Here is a 17977-nt window from a genome sequence, read left to right on the forward strand (position 1 = left end):
CATACCATAGATTGCCATGTTCAGTATATAAATGGGGGAGAGTTGGCATCAGCCAGCAGGTGGTAAGTGATTGTACTATGCATCACTTCTTTCTCTTGGGTTTTGTTTATTTTCTTTCTCTCTCCTTTGCATTACAGCTGTTGTGATAATAATAATAAAATTTTATTTTGTTTCAATTATTAAACTGTTTTTTTCTCAAGCCATGAAGTTCACCTCTTGTTTCTGATTCTCTCCCCCACTGTGGCAGACACAGGGCAAAGGGGGTGTAAGCAAGCAGCTGCATGGTGCTTTTGTTGCCAGCTGGGGTTAAACAACAACAATCCTTTGTTCAGTGTGGGGGGCTCGTATAAGGACCAGACCTCAGAGATATTAAAGGTGAGAGTAAGAAAATTGAAGTCAAGTTCATTTTCAGCTACATACAAACTACTCCCCAGTTCTGGCCTAAGAGCACCACATGTCCAATAAAAATGTCATACTAATATGTTTGCGTAAGGTGGAAATAAGAATGTAAAAACCATTGCTCTGTTTCTGAGAGGGAGGATATGCACATGAAGTTATTTGTATTTATCAGATATGCAATCATCTCAACAGAACATCATCTCAGCTGGATTTCTGGTCTGTAGTGATAAGGGATGTCAGTCTGTGGTAAGATGGGAGTGAGAAATTCCCTTGAAGATGATCTTAATTTTCTTTATTACATACAAGCCCTTATAGGTTAAGGACAGATACTCAATTTTGTAGAAAAATCTGGACTTACATCTCCATTTGATCCTATTTCCAATTTAAAATAGCTAAAAGAGGCTTTGCACTTTTTTTTTTTTCATTATTTTAAAAGTATGAACAGATGCAAGACTCGAGATAAAAGCACCAAGGCGCTGACACCAGCTGTGTACCGAGCATTGCTCAGCAGTCACTCAGAGACAAGGACTCTGATGAAGGTTTCCTCTCTCCTGTGCCTGAGTCGTGACTAATCAGCACTGTGTAAGATGAGCTGTGAAATATAATGACTTGTTTTACCTGGCTTGTTTAAGAAACTTTTAAAATGTCTTTCTCTAGGTAGAAATGTCTTTCTTAACCAAATATAGGGATAACTTTCAGTAATATCATGCAGAATTCCCAATGCTCATAAATTGAGCCAATAAGTTTTCAATATGGCTTTTTAACCAAGTTATTTCAACAGCATTGATTCAGCTTTGCAAGGTGCCACCCTGAGCCAGAGGTCAAGTGTCTCAAATTCTTCATTTGGACTGTCCTTTTCTGCACATTAGACTTTCTTACAGGAACCCCGAATTTAGTTATTTACATAGACAGATCAAGCACAAATTTCCCTCAATCACAACACTATACAACCTGAAAAAGCCTTTGTATCTCTTCCTTACTAGCAGGGATAGCCAGATAGCCAAACTTTTATTTCCTAGCACCTTTGTATTAATTCTTCTCCCAGATGTGTTATTCCTGCTATATGGACTTTCATAGTTGTAAAACTTTCTTCTAGCTAACCTAACTGTTTTCAGGACTGCAAAGAGCACCTCGTCACAGTTCAGTAGCATTTTTTCCCTCTATCCAAATGCCTTTTTCACACACTGAATCTTCATGATCAAATATATTTAAGTGCAGAGCCCTTGGTGGTAGACACACTTCAAGCCCGGAGAAGCAATTTCCCACCAAACAGCATATAGAAACAGTGTTCTGTAACAGTCTAATAACATCCTCTAGAGCCATGTTGATATATCAAGGAAAGAAACGTAGCAATCATACTCTCTCAAAAAAAACATGTCTCAAATCTTGCACCAACCCTTATATCGTGGTTTAACCCCAGCCAGCAGCTAAGCCCTGCACAGTCACTGCTTTACTCCACAAAATTAGTTACAAGAGAGGATTAGAAGAGGGAAAGTGATAAAAACTCACAGGTTGAGACAATAACAGTTTAATAGGTAAACCAACTGCTATCTTGTCAAGTTTGAGTGGGAATTTTAACATAAACAATCAAAATGACTTGACTGTATTCACAAAATCCTTTTAATGCTTGATGCACAGCATGAGAAGGATTCTGTAGTACGTAAAACTTGAGACAACCATATCAAAAGTATCTGCCAGTCATGCTACATACTCTCTTAAGCTCTTCCATTCTAGCATAAAAGTACAACCTTTAAGCACCTTTTTCACTCTAACAGAGTCTCCCAAATGAAGGACAGCAATACTTTCATGATACTGCTGTAAGTGGAATGATGCAACCAAAGTGAGTGGACAAATTATTGGAGATCTAACATTTGCAAAATATATTCTGAAGCTTGTAAATTAAAATATTAGTGCCCTCTTACTATAATCAAGTCAGCTACTGTAAGCCTCTAAACACCCAGAAATATAATGTCAGACCTTAATGACATTTCACCTGTATACGTGAATAATGAAAGACCAGTTTTAAACATAGGCAGTAGAAGGAGCTCTGCCTGACAGTGTAAAAACTCTCTCCTTTGTGCATTCCTCTTCAGCCTGGTTTGTGAAAAACAAGGTTCATACAACTTGGATGTGCTTGTGTTTATCTTATGATCTATCCCTACCAATGAACCCACCAAACAGTTTTCATGGATGGTGGCACACAGTTGCAGATGCACCAAGCATCTACATTTCAACATGAAGAGATGCCAGACATTACATAAATATCAGTGACTGTACTCCCCTCTCATGGAAAGAAAGGGTCTGGGGAATGGGTCACAGATACTGAGAAATCCCTTCAAGTGATCAAGTTCAGGTGTATAGGTCCACAGTGAGGAAATGTTTCATTCTAACTGCTCACAGAGCTCTTGCTCCTCTGCAGAGCCAGTTTTAGTGCTATAATCATCCTCTCTGTACATATAATTCATACTCATCACTCTTCAAGATTTCTTTTGTTTGCTATAGTATTGTTCAGATCAGAGTCTATTTACAGCTGAATTATACCTCTCCTTGTCTTTGTTAAAGACCTGTACCTGAAAATAGTCAATCAAAACAGAACACTGAGAAAAAAAAAAAAAAGACATGCCTGTCACAAGAGGCATAATGTTATTACAGGAAATATCTTACCGATAGCTTAAAAGGTCTTTGAATTTAATTAGTGTGTAGAGTAGCAGCCCTTTTAGAATTAGTCATAATAATATCTCATTATAATAGCAAACTAAATTTAAATTACTTTTCTAAAGACTGCTACAGTAGTTCATACAAAACGATATAGCATGTGAAAACAAAGCAATACAAACTGTACAAGAAATTCTATTAATTATGGCAAAATTAATCTAGAAAATTTTAAAGCTTCAAAGATCATGCTGCAATGGCAAACCAAGAGCTTCCTGGGGATAACTGAGGTGCTGAAAGGGTTAGGTGAAGTTAGGGAGAGTTCTGCATTCATTATTTGCTTCTGCTCTGAGTCAGCACTGGTAGAAAATGACATTCATATCTAATAAAGTACATTATTCATCCCACTAATGAATTGAGCAACTTCATTTGGAGGAGATCAAAGGCCAAGTATTTAAAGGTACCTAGATACCTAAGGAGGCACACAGACATCTAATGAGATTTAGGAATTCAAATACCTTGAAAAAAGATGGTCCTATGTCTTTTGCCCCACAGAAGCAGTCAACAGTCTATTAAACAAATATTCTCATGCAAACTGTTTCAGTTTAATTAATTCAGGTGCAATCATGACTCTTTAGCCTTTCTCTAATTCAAGAGCAAGGGGATTTGCAATGGCTGAAACTGAACTAATAATCAGCCAGTTTTTTCAAGTGCATAATCTGCTAATGGCATATAGTATGAAAAACACATGAGAAACAATTAAACTCATTACTGAGAAGGAAGATTTTAAATCCAATTTGTACACAAATGTGTGTGTGGGTAATATTAAATTTCAGAATAACACTTGAAAACGTTCTTGACAGCAAAAGATTTATATCTCTGCAGTTTTCTTCTGCTACTAGCTGAGCAAATAAGGGAGTAACAATATTTTAACAGTTCTATAAATTGAAAGAAACTAAACAAGGGATGGAATCCCAAATTTTAAAATAGTGAAGACCAGCCACAGTAGGTAATAGAAGAAAAGCCACGAAGGCTATTCCCACAAAATATGTAACAGAGAATAACCCAACCCACAGAGCTGGGGCAGTTCACAGCATTTAAGAAATAAAAACTTTACTGGTTCCCAAAGTTAGGATGTTGCATGCAGAGGTGAGCAGTAGCTAAGAAAGTTTTGGCAATGTGAGTTTGGAATAGTTTTTGTGAACTCTTGAAGAGCAGACTAAAATTTCTGGGTGAAACTTCAGAGGAAAAAAGTTTTTCTAAGCCACCCACCAGATAATTACTGTGTGGTTAAGAAATTAACTTCAGTTATTAGAAGTTTGATGCCTTACTGTACTATATGATGCAATTTCAACGTTCTATAAAATTTATGGAGTATACATATGAATGATTCCAATAAGGGAGCTTTAGAAGCTCATGACTCATGAAGGCATTAACATATAAACAGAATAGGACCTGGGTTTGGGGTTTTGCTGTCTGCATTGGGTTCATTTTCCTACAGCAGCCCTCACAGGTCTGTGCTTTGTGCTGGTACTTAGAAAGGTGTTGATAACACACCAGGGTTTGGCGACTGCTGAGTAGGGTGGGCACAGCATCAGCGCTGTCTCTCAACATTTCCCCCCCTCATCAAGGGGCTGAGGGTGGGCAAGATGCTGGGAGGCCAGCTCACCCAAATTAACCAAAGGAATATTCCAGATCGTGCACCCAGCCAAGGTCAAACCACCACACTATCCCAACTGAATATCATGAAAATCAGACTGTAAAATTTATGACTATGCTTTTCCATCTAATATTTCCCTGTTGTTTTTTCCATGTACATAAAACCCTGACCCATTAAACAAAACCCAATCTATCTCCTGGCACTCAAAACAATTACAGATTTTGTGAGCAACCAAAAAGCAACAGAAGTACCACACCCTCAGTGATTAGGTGAGGATTTAGTTGGAAGTCATTAGTATGGGTGAGTGGAGTGTCTGAACACTTTTCCTAGGCACGGGGAAGGCGAAGAGAAAAACAAAGAGGAAAGAGGGAAGAATCTACTCTCCAAAGTTACAGACAGCTGTAAAACCATGACAATGCATGAACTAATTCATAGCATCTAAAGCACCTGTCAGAAAGCAAGAGAGTTTATGGAGTGGTGGCCCAAGATGCCAATTAAAATATTACTGGTTGTGATTTCACTGCTTATAGCTACAAAGCTGTGTATGTGTGCCTCTTCTTGACAGTGCCTATGCAAAGAACAGCAACTATTTAGAGTGAATCAAAGAGTTAGAAGATTAGTGGGCAGATGCACAGCCTGATGGAGCATCCCAAGCCATTTATGCTGAAGCAGAAAGCAGAATGTCAAACCACTGCTCTACCCCAACAGTCCTGCTCCAAATGACATCTGTCATTCACAGCAGCTGCTCAAGAAGGCTGATACTACTGCCTTCCTTCCCTAAGCAAGAACAGCTAAAACTAAGGCATCCCTGCTCTGGTTATTTTTACCTTGTAAAAACAAACTTGCTTTTGCCACTTAAAGGCTACTAAAGGTATTTGCACATGATATAGGAGTGAGGGTTCATTATGTTTCTGCCTACACACAGGAAGCCATCACTACTGTGAGGGTGCCAAACACTGGGACAAAGCCCAGAGGCTGTGACAGCTCCATCCTTGGACACATTCGAGACTGGACTGGACAAGCCCCTGAGCAACCTGCTCTAATCTGTTTTGAGCAGCAGATTGAACTGGAAACCCCAGGGATCCCTCCTCACTTAAATGACTTTATGATATGAACAGGAAGAACACACATTCCCAAATGTCTATGCCACTTCCTTGTGTGGTACTTCAATTAAACCCCAGAAAGGATTTGCTCCAGAGACACCACCTGGTGCAAAACATCCAGTTTTGGGTCTCCAGAGGAGGGCCATGAAGAGGGGGTCAGAGGAGTGGAACACCTCTCCTTATGGAGACAGGCTGAGAGAGTTGGGTTTATTCAGGCTGGAGAAGAGAAGGTTCTGGGGAGAGTTTACAGCACCTTCCTGTGCCTAAAGGGGGCTACAGGAGAGCTGCAGAGGGACTTTTTACAAGGACATGGAGTGACAGGACAAGGGCTGATGTCTTTAAACTGAAAGAGGGTAGGTTTTTAGGAAGTAATTTCACTATGAGGGTAGTGAGACACTAAACAGGCTGCTTGGAGGAGTTATGGATGCCCCATTGCTGGAAGTGTTCAATGCCAGGCTGGATGAGGCTTGGAGCAGCCTGGTCTAATGGAAGGTGGCCCTGCCCATGACATGGGAGTTGGAATTAGATGGTCTTTAAGGATCCTTCCAACCAAACCCTGCTGGGATTCTATAAATCTAATTTCACAAATATGCTCCCAATTAAGAATAATCTTTGTGAGTTTACAAGCAAAACATGGTACAGTTTCCTTGATTAAATAGGTACCATATGACTGTAAAACTTAATTGTTAAACCCTGGTATTATTAGATATTAGTTTTATGCATTTAATTAGAAATTAAATGCAAAATTTAAAATAATAACATATTTTAAAAAATTACAGTTTTTAGTAATGCACCTTAACCTACCATTTAACAATGTCACTTTATTTAAACAATACAACACAGACAACTTAATTGCCTGGAGTATGGCACATTCTTTTGATGTAAAGTTCCTTGAGAAACTCCAGTTTATAAACGACATGTAATTGCAGACCATATTTTAAGATAATGCTGCTGAGATAAATTTGCTTGCACTTTCAACTTTCCTACCTTCTCTAATATTTTAGGGTTTGATGTGGTTATCATTCCAACTGTAGAGAACATGTTTGTTAATATTCTGCCAATCTGCACGTTACCAGGACACTCAAGAAGTCGGGAAACTGGAATGTAGAAAGAGCCTTTCTCAGTAGAAGGAGCAGACTTTTAGTTCTTAAAAACACACAAAAAAATCCCTCCTAAACACCTCACACTAAGCCTGCTCCTGTCAAACCCTTCAAGAGATAATCTGCTACTGTTTTGTTTGAAAGAGAAACTTCTGAGTGTGACAGACAAAACAAATCACTTTGAGGAAATGCCTCTATTTAGCACGTCAACGTTTATGTAATTACACTCATCAGGTGCCTACCCACAACAATTTGTTCTACCATGTTTAAATGCTGTGGCATAAGAAATTCCTGTTGATGAATCTGCTCTTAACATCCAGGTATGACTGACTGCATGCCAGGATGCTGCCAACCACAGTATTTTACCAGTAGAGGCACAGAATTGACTTGTCCTGGCAAGAGCAGTATAAATAAATCTTGCTGAAAATCCAATGGGATGTCTCTAGACAGTATATGGCTCAGGATCTAGCAGCCTGTAAGTCACTGCCCTCATCACTCTCACAGAACACAAATTTATTAGAGCATTTGGAAGAGATTACTGACACCTTCCACAGGAAAGCATTTTTTCAACATTCACATCCAGGACCCCAAATTTCTGACAAACTTGCGCCTACTGGGTAGGCTACATGTAAGACTGAGATCAGAATAATGATAAAATTCACTCCTCTCTGTGAGCTTACTGTATAACCATGCTATTGTCTTTCCCAGCATTTATTTTTCATACTAATTTTGGTTTCAACAGAAGTATTACATTATTCGGGTAAGCATGCAGCTTTACCACACATCTAAGTGATGATCTACAAAGAGGTACAGGTAGCAGTGAATCTCTTAGAGATCAATTATTACCTAGAAGAAAGCAATAGAAGTTGGCACTTTTATGGGGGGAGGGAAGGGCATCAGTCTCTCAAACTATGCCTAAAAATCTACAGCCTTCCTGGATGTCTCAGTAAGACCTACTTGTACTGGGAAAGTGAGCTGGGAGGCAGATACACACTCTCACACAAAATTTTGTTTTATTCAGGCATTAAAGTGATGTAGACAACAAATTCATGTCAAAATTGTCTCAAGAAAAGCCATGGGTTTATTCTCATCATTAAAAGAATGCTGTAATTACACCATACAGCTAAGCAAGAGTGCAAGCTCCATATGTACAGCCTGTGCTGTACGATTTTCAACTTGGGAGTCTTCACAAAGGCTTGACTTGGATGACAGTTCCAGTGATACTATTCTGGAGTTTCCTAAATCAGTTTTAAATTCTATAAGGGTAAAAAACTAGAGGGGGGGAGGGAAGGAACACCACCAAAAAAAGTCTAAATATGAGATCAGAGTCCTTCAGGCTACATTACTGTGAACAGAATTCACACTGTTATTTTCTCTTGGTTACCATTAAAATTACAGTGCAAACAACCCAGCTGTGTGCTATTTATAGAGATCAAATCATTATAAAGACATTTATGCTACAGGCAGCAACAGTGACATTTTTCCCCCCTTCTTTTTCAAGCCAATTAAGCAAGAAGAACATTATAATAACATTTTGCTTTGTTTCCCATTTCCCTTGGTGTTATAGGATAGCTTATTTTCTTATTTGATTAAGACCACAAGAATTCTGTCAAAAGGAATAGACTTTATAGTGCACTTTAAATATCCTAAATATCAACATCTTTATTTTGAGCTTCCAATTTAGTAAATGCATATATTTTGTATTATTTCTCTTGCTGAGAGGGCTTTTCCTCTTCTAGCATGTTCAGCCTAATAGCTGTGGGAAGAAAATCAAGGTGATTCCAGTGTGGTGGGGCTGAGGGAGGAGCAACAAAAGGTGAGAAAACAGGGAATCAAAGCTTTGCAGCATCTTCCATGACACACTATGCTGTTCATAATACAAACTTACGTCGAAGCACTGCAAAGGATAAGCTAAACAAAAGCATTTCCTGCTCTTGGCACACAACACAGCATGGAGAACAAATTTGCACTCAGCCGAGTGATATTGGGCATTGCCATTACGGACAGAGCAGAAATCTGTGCTACAAAACCCTGCATGACAAAAACTCTGCCAGTCTGAAATAAACTGCGATGCCTGGGACAGTGTAGCGTGACACCAGTCAGCAGTATGGGAACTCACCACAGACTTGGTTATGATGACATCTAGATATTGATCTTGTGGGTAGGACTCATCACCCTTAAATTTGGTAATCCAAAAAGTTAAGTATCTCCCCTAAGCCAGCTGCCTAGACTCTCTTGACAACTGATGAGGAAAGACTGGTATCTCCTGAAGACAATTTATCCTAATCTGTGATAGGTGTCTCAGGCAGAATGAATCAATGGTTGGAACTGTCTGTTTCTCTCCACTGAACTAAAGATGGAAATCAGAAGAGTAACTTAGCCTAGACACAACTTTTGGATGAGTGAGAGTCAGGGAAATGAATCCAACCCTATCTCTCTATTTGCCACATCACCAGGCACCACCCTATGTGAATAAAGTAATAGTTTTAGGTGTTTATTGGACTTGGAACTTGTTTTAAATCCCATGCAATGTTAGGAACAATAACTTTCTTCAAAATCAGTCTATTTTCCAGCACTGGTCTAATTATCATAGGCTTTCAGCATCCAAGCCCAATCACTGATCTTCCATTTACTGTAAGTAGTGGCTGACTTGAAGCTGTACTACAGCAGTAAAACAAACCAGCAGAAGTTCTCAATTATCCCATTCAAAGCACCAATTAAGAATTTTGCCACTAATGACAAATCTCACCCATCAGTCACTCAACAAAGAATACATTCCATATATATATATACATATATATATACATATATATATATACACAAAAAGTGTGCAACAAGGGGGAAAATGTCAGTGACACTTACTTGTCCAAGAGTACACTCCATGCCACCGAGGAAATCTGCTTCCTTCAGCCCATTGTGGTTGCTGCTAATATCATGGACCTCAAACCGCAATCGCTGCACCTCTTCAAAATAGAAATCCACCGTGAAGAGCTTGGAGAAGACGGGATTTATACAGGTTCGAATCACTTCCGTCCTGTCAACCTGTCAAATCACAAAGAGGTCACATGAGTGGCTTCTCTTTCCACCAGTGATGGACAGCCATGAACTCCCCAAATACACTTTGCTCATTTATCAGGACTGACAGCTGGGACTGTGGCCATGGACAGTCCTGTTTGTACCGTCAGCAGCAGCTGCCCTTTCTGTGCTGGGCTGGCCAGAAGCACAAGGTAAGACCACCTGCCCTTGCTTCTCCCGTTCAGCAAGTCTTTAGCAGAATAACTAGGAAATGAACTATAGAATAACTACAGAATTTACATCTCCAGCAGTACCAATCCATCACTACAACACAGCAGTGGAGTGATACAGTTTCATCAATCTATATGGAAAAGAGATAACACGGCCAATAATTACTTATTTCAGACAATTTGCATTAATAAGGAGAGGAGAACTGGATCCACAGCAACAACTTTTCTTAAAAATATAAAAAATTTTCCATCCTGCTAAGTTACATCACAAGAATCTGATTATTTTATTGATTATATAATACACTGTTTATTTCCCCCTCTGTGTCTTAAAACTTCTAAAGAAACATCATTAAATCTATAATTGCTGTTTCTTTAAAAAAAAAGTGCTCATAGATTATTTCTAGTTCTCTTAAGATGTAGTACTTGGGTTTCCTATTTTTGAAATATCTCTTTGCTATTTTTCATTATGATGCATCATTGGTGACAATGTAAGCAATGAAGCAATTTCCTTTTTTCCACTCTCTTTGCCCTGGCACCGAAAAAAACTTAATAATTCTGTAAGATTAAAGGAACTGATCCTGAAATGAAGTAGGACTTGGGCACATCAGTCACTAGATAGGAGGTGGCTGGTGCACCATGGAACAGACAAATTAAATTGCTCAGAGGAAGAGTGATGAGATCCTTTGTCTGATTCCTGATCAGGAACATCTGTTGTGCAAAAAATGACAGCCGCTTGCTTCACTTTTCAGAGTTTATAATGCATTAGCCTTTCTGGTAGTTATCGGCAAGGACACAAAGAGTCAAGCAAATCAAAAGCAGGGTAAAAAATGAACAGTTTCTGGTAGAACAGGTTTATTTTAGTGCTCATCAAAGGTGTCAGATTGACAGCTCTGACAGCTGAAATCCTTTAGTTAATCATCTAACAGATGCTACCACTCATGGAAGAGATGCAAACCAGTGTTACCACTGCTGCCTTCTCACACAGCTGTGTCAATGTGTTCTGAGTAGGCCAGGAGGAGACCATCACAAGGAGGAAAGCATTATGAATGCTTACATAGTCATTCTTAATAAATTTGCATAGACTAGCTGAAAATGATGGGTTTTATATCAGTCATACAAAGAATAATAAGAATAATATAAGGTGAGAAAGGATACCAGCTACCTTCATTCAGGTGTTGGTCTATCTCAAAATTTTTTGTTATCTCCACTAGCAATCAGTATGACTCCAAATCACAGTTTCTGATACAACGAAAAATATTTCTCATGTCAGATAGAGATGACTAATCAGTTCACTGAGACATTCCTGAGACATCTTCTAAGTGACAAGTGATCTGATTTACTTCATGACAGTGGGCATCTCATGAACCAGTGCTTCAGCAGACCAAATAATTGAAACATTTTAATGAATGGTTTTAAATATTTTTTTCATAGCTACAGCAATCTCCTAAACTCCTTCATTGTGTATAAACTGTTAATTCAATGGCACCATTTTAATTGCTTCATTGGTACAGCAGATCTCAGGCAGTAACTGAAATTTCTGTTACTGTTTCACCTCATCTCTTCCTTTCTGCTGGAAAGGGTTCTCCACTGTGAAACACATCAAGATTTACACTTGCACTCAACACAGATTAAATATGTGGCTGCTCAAGGGTGTAAAGTGCCTGAAAATGGAGGCATAGGTCTGCACACTGGGACATTAAGAATTTCAGTCTCACACAGAGATAAGACATTGTTTGCTTTTTCCAGCCTGTGATTGACTGACATCCTTCCCTTGACAGACACTGTACTGAAATATAGCCATTTCACTGAATTTCCCCAGTCTTCCCACATTATTGAGATGATACATCAAGCCAGCATGTCAGAGCATGGGATTTGAAAGAAGCAATGCCAACAGCTCCACAAGCAATATAAAATTCTTTGTGCCTCCCTCACCCATCAGCAACAGCATTAATCCATATTAGTCTACCTTGCTTCCAGTCTGCTTTGTCAGCATATTTCACAGCTATCCTACTCCCTGGCTAGAGAGTCAGGAATTGGCCTCAGCTTGGGAAGCCTGGCTCCATTCCCTGCCTTTGATTACTTTGAAGCAGGGCTGAGCGCTGATAACGAGCTGGAGTGACCTATGATGAAGAAGCAGTGGCAAAAAGAACAGTTCAAAAAACTCCCCAACTCTCATGGAATTCCCTGTTTAGGAGATGCTAACCAGAAGGTATAATGTTGACTTGACTACTGCCACTTTTTAAAGGCTGTTCTTTCTTGTTCTTGCTCTCACATTCAATCATAAAGCCTTAACATGCTCTTTAGAAATGCTGGATGAGTGTGAAACTTCAATGAAAACTGGTGAAAATACTACTGCTAAGTGCAGTTTCATGCTGATAACCATCAAAGATTTCATGATTTACAGGGCTGTAGACAAAAAAAAAAATAAAAATCAAAGCAACAAAATAAAACAAAACCCTGACCTGGTTTTGACCACAAGTTATCCTAATACCTGCAGAACCTGTTTCATTTCAATCAAAATATAGTGTCATCCTCCACACTGACCCAACATACAGGTTCACAGCAGTCTGACAAGATGTCAGCCTCAAGCCTGCTGTCACCCAAAATCACTTACATCACTTTCACTTATATGGATGATGAAGGCTGAAGTGCTTAAAGAAAACACAGTTAAGCTTTGCCCAGCCTCATTAACTGAGCACTCAGGAAGTTACAATTTCTCAGCATGAATGTTTTCCAAAGCATAATGAGGAACACTAAATCTCCATTTCTTTTGGAGAAGACAGCTTTAAAGTCCAACAACAGCATGTTATAAGCGAGTGAAACTTACACTTTTGGTCTTGTTACAGAAAACCCTGATCCTGACAACAGGCAGATTTTTCAACAGGACATGGACAGGGGTCATGCCCACAACTTTAGGATTTGCTGATGCCTGACATATGAGCCATCTGTTATTTTGGGACTTTGCTAGAACAAGGAATTTCTCCAACTCACTGAAGCAGAAAAAAATTTCAAAAGAAACAACTGACAGCTACATGCACCTTTGGGCTGTGTCAAGAAGTAAAACTGACCTTAGAAAGAGCAACATTCATCTGACACCACAATCTGAACATCTGCTTCATGGTGCAGCTTCATCTGCACTTCCCCTTCAAGGACAATTTAAACAGAGAAAAGGACTTGCATCTTCACCTCCTGGGATGGACTCACACTGCTTTCCCTCTTCATCTCTTTAGGTCCTTGTCACTTCACAGAAGGTGGCACCCTGCTGAGTAGCCAGGATTACTTGGCAGGCCCATCTGGATGCAGCCACCCTGTGAGCTTCCCCTTGGGGAACTATGAATGACACACAAACACCAAAGTTGGCATCCATAGTGCAAAGTGCCATCTCAACAGCAGGAACTAAAATACAGGAGAGAAAACGGGCCTTCTGAATCTTCTTGTCAAACTAGCAGGGAGTTGGAAGCTGAGTCTGAAAGCTGTTTGCTCTCTGTACTGTTGACATGGATGGACAGCTGTCAGAAATGTTTTACTGTTTCCCTGTTTGCCCACAATCACTGCTCAAGAACTGAAAACTTGTCTTTGTAGTCAGAGAGCATCAAAATCAAACAAGGCATAAATAACAGATGAGCAAATACTAAAATTCAGGCTTCTTATGCTGTTAGTATCTTCTGCCTGTGAGCTGCTGAAAAGCAGTGAGTTTTGCAGAACTGTGATAAATATGGTATCTTCAGTGAGGAAACAATCCTTATACTAGGAAAAAAAAAATCACTGACAAAAGTTCAGTGGCTGAAGAACTGACTAAGGATCTCCATTCCATCTTCCACCATTAGTTGAGACGTGAAGTCAAGGGAAAATATCAGTCTGAGGGGGATTTTTTATCTTCTTCTATCAAAATTAGATTAAGATTAAGCTACTGTATATACAAGCATGAACAAGGATTACGTAGAAGCTTAGAGTCACCTGGTATCTAGGGCTTTCAAGTGATCATAAAAACAACTTTCTCATTATGTCCTTGGGAATTAGGAAAATGGGGAATTATCTACAGGACCCAAAGCTCTGCACCTCGAGACCATGTTTGAGTGTTTAGCACAGATCAGTGATGTGGAGAACTCCATGTCCCACACAGATAGTCTGCTCTCCGCTGTATTTCTAGCAAACATGCAACTAGCACAAAAGAAACACATCTTCACTGGTTGTTTCTTGGCATCTTTGATGTGAAGAGCAGACAAAGGCCATGAAGAACTCATGGTGTTCTCACCAAAAGGACAATTCTGAGGGGGGAAAATTTTAATCAGGCTCATGAAATGGTATAATGAATCATGAACTAGGGAAGATCTTTAATTTACAAAATGATGGTCTGAAAACTTATACAGGTGCTGTAGTTCCTTCAGTGTTTGTTGTAAATACCTTGTTGAAGAGCCATAAAAATGCAAATTCCATTAAACAGGGAATGCGTGCGCCACCAGAATGTGTTTTTCGTGATTGTTACGTTTTTAGCAATTTCTCAGTCCAACAAACTGACCCATTGTTCCTTACACATTTTAGAGGCCAACAAGGGAAAACCAGCAGGCTCTATTTTCTGTAGAAGTCATTATAAAATGCTGATTAAATTTAGTAGAATCACATTTGTCAGCTGAGATGACAAAAAGTACAGAGGTGAAGGGGTAGCATTATTTTTAGGTCATCTGAATCTTAACAAGACTGGAAATTTCCATGATACAGTACCTTACATGAAAATTTGATACCAAGCAGAAAGCAATTTACACTTTGCTTGCTGGTTTCCGAGAAAGTTATTAATACATTTTTTTATTATTCACAGCACTTTCACAGCACCGCATTTCTGTCCCACAAATGATAAGTTAGTGCAAAGGTCACCATAATTTATAGCCCTTGTTTTCAGTTTAATTGATAATTGAAAGCAGTGGAAAGAAATTAGTAGATCTTTAATTCTTTCCAGGCTGTAGAGCCCAGGGCTGAGCAAAATCTTCTCAATGTCAACAGAAATCTTTTGCCACAGGCTGGCTTGAAGAGAACCATTTAATGCAGATGGTCTTAAAATTATTTGCAAATTAATTTCTTTTATTGTGTATCTGTATAAGTATTAGATAGCTTGTAAACCTCTAAGTCACAGCCGTGAAGACCTGCTTTCCAGCACTGGAAAACTAATAAATAGAAACGACCCAGACAACTGAAATTACAGGAAAATCAGGATTATCATTTCTTAGTTGAAAAGTTCTTCACTAAGAAAGCCCACTTCTCTGCTAACAGCCACTGACCAGCCTCTGCTTGATTACTTTTCCCTGCTCAGTTACTTCTCATTGCTCTGAAGCAGGAAGCAGATAATTTATTATATACACTATGCAAAAATCCTGCAAAAAGCTGATGGAAGGAGTTGCCTTACATGCTCATAGCTTTTAAAATAAGAGAGAAATGAGATTGCTGATAGGTACTTGCATGTGGTTTGTCTCATTCACTCAGAAACAGCACACACAACAGCTCTGTCACTGCACAGTCACTCAGTACCAGCACTTAGGAGTCTGTACTGAACCCTGTCAGATTTGAAGCCTGTGCAGGTTTCAGAATCTCATCTGAGCAACTGCAAGTTCTCACAACTAGAAAACATGAAAAAACCTGTTGGTACAATACAGGTAAATTCTAGTGCCAGGCAAATTGTGGCGACATTGTTAAGGAGAAGAATGGGGAGTCACAGGACTGGAAAGAGGGCTGCTCAGTCCCCAGCATGTTGAAAGCAGGACCTAAATTGGTTGAGAACCCTTGTGCCAAAGGAATCACTGGTCTTCTGGAACAAAAGAGATCTCTGAGGAAGCTAAAGAGTCCCCTTTAGTTTTCAGACTATGGGCAGTTGTCGTCACTGATTTTCTTGGTAAGCCTAAGCTTTCTAGGCTGCATAAAAATACTGGAAAGTGCATGGGTACCCCTCCCGCGCACTGTCCTTTTGGAAAGCTCAAATACAAGAGAAAAACACAAGAGCTCTGCTAGCACATTAATGCACAATCACATTTTTCTGACTGCATTAGTTACCTGATTTTAGTTTCCTCTTCTCTGGAAAGAAACACCGTCATTTTATTCAAATAGTTCTGGGTGTTAGTGAGCACCAAAAGTCCTCTCAGCTTAATGTCATGAAACCCAAATATTTTCAGTGATAATTTTTAGTCACTGTATGGATTGCTATGAAAGCAAACAGATTAAAATTGTTATCTTGTTGGACTTTCATGTAATTCCCTTGGATTTTTAACTGTTTTGCTGGTAACATGGCAAGTGGGATTCCAGCTGCATCACAGGGAGTGAGCCATAGCTGTTGTGTCCCTTAAGTAAAGAGATGATCAGGCACATCACAGGGAAAGAGTGTGCAAACATGAACCTGGGTTAAACAAGAAGTCAGGTTAAACAGAGACTTGACAAAAATTTTGCTGAGAAAGGTTTGAAAATAAGCCAGCTGCTCCTCCTGAATACCAGACTCTGTCTGCTCTGATTTAAACCTGAAACACTAACTTTCATCCCTCACACCATTGGGAACCATCTGAGCCACCAGGCCCAGCCAGTCCAGGCTCCCATAGTCAGGGATGCTGGGGAAAACATGTGAGCCAACTTTAATTTGCCCCCTGTGAATTTAGATTTGACATAAAGCATAGAATAACAAAGAACTCCAGCCCTGACATTTCAACTGAAGAAAAACATAAATGCTGCCACTTCTCTGAGACCAACTGCAGAACTTCTACAGGAAAAAAAAACTGTAAAATATGAAGCTTTTTCCCATCTATTGACCTTGGGCTATAAAGAACAATGCACCAGCTGCTGCATTGTGAATATTCAAGCCAGTTGCAGAACATGTCAGTGAACCTGAAAAGCACAGTGTCTCTTTAGAGCACATCATTAATGTAGCATAAACTGAGGCCTTTCCAATGAACAATGATCAACTGGACTGAAAAGTGAGAGGACCATGATAAGGAAGAGAGATAGCACTGTCTTTTTTATAGGATATTTTACATTATCTTACATTTAACGCAGGAGAACTTGTAATTCTGAATTTTTTTGTGTAACATTTTGAGTCTTGCTAGAGACGAGAAGGACAAGTTTGAATAGAGAATGTCAAATCAGGTATGCATAATAGATTTGGGAAACTTCTTGACAAGCAGTGGAAATTCCTGCAAAGCAGTACAAGGATTTAATCTCATGGGTTTAGCCTCCAGGGTAAGCTCACCCCAGAGGTTAAGGGGGGAGGTCTCAGTCTTTTGGCCTTCTCTATCACTGTACAGAGTAGTGCTCATGCCTCAGCAGAGCCCTTTTTTCCAAATCCCTGCTTAAGCCATGAAGGTTTCTTCAGAATTAGCTATGAGCTATCACTCAGAAGTGACCTAACACTATATCCTCTTCGGTACTGAAAGGTTTAGGCTTACATTTCCAAATAACTAGTTACTTTTATAATCTTTTATAAAAAACTTGAGCATCTGCACATACAGTCTCCTAATGAGGAAGCCCAGCAAACTCCTTGACTCCCTCTGCACAAGGCCAGCAGCTTCAGAGGCCGATACTTTGGAGGTCACACCTTCCAGAGTGACCATGGCCATGCACCAAGCTGTGCTCTGGAGCAGGCAGCAGTAAGAGTGCTGCACCCTTGCCTGCACCAGATTACCTCCTGCAGGGTCATTAAATAGAGACAAGTAACGATTATGCCAAAGCCCTTTATCTTATTCTGGTAAGTTTTCTGAGTCTAAATTGACATAAAATTGGCAAGTATAGAATTTTTGGGATGAAAGAGTGCATCTTTTGAGGTACTCAGCACATCCTGACCCAGCCATA

The 17977-nt window shown here is 39.5% G+C and overlaps 1 protein-coding gene across 2 annotated transcripts in view; it reads right to left on the bottom strand.

Moving 5' to 3' along the window:
• CPNE4 (copine 4) overlaps positions 1–17977 on the bottom strand; it is a 224686-nt gene that overhangs the window by 99929 nt on the left and 106780 nt on the right. For both annotated transcript variants that reach the window (XM_015620105.1, XM_015620104.1), the window contains one exon: positions 9777–9956. In XM_015620105.1, coding sequence (XP_015475591.1) covers positions 9777–9956 — 180 coding nt within the window. The remainder of the gene's footprint in view (positions 1–9776; positions 9957–17977) is intronic.

Source organism: Parus major, chromosome 2 (assembly GCF_001522545.3).
Source record: "Parus major isolate Abel chromosome 2, Parus_major1.1, whole genome shotgun sequence".
Classification (NCBI taxonomy): Eukaryota; Metazoa; Chordata; class Aves; order Passeriformes; family Paridae; genus Parus; species Parus major.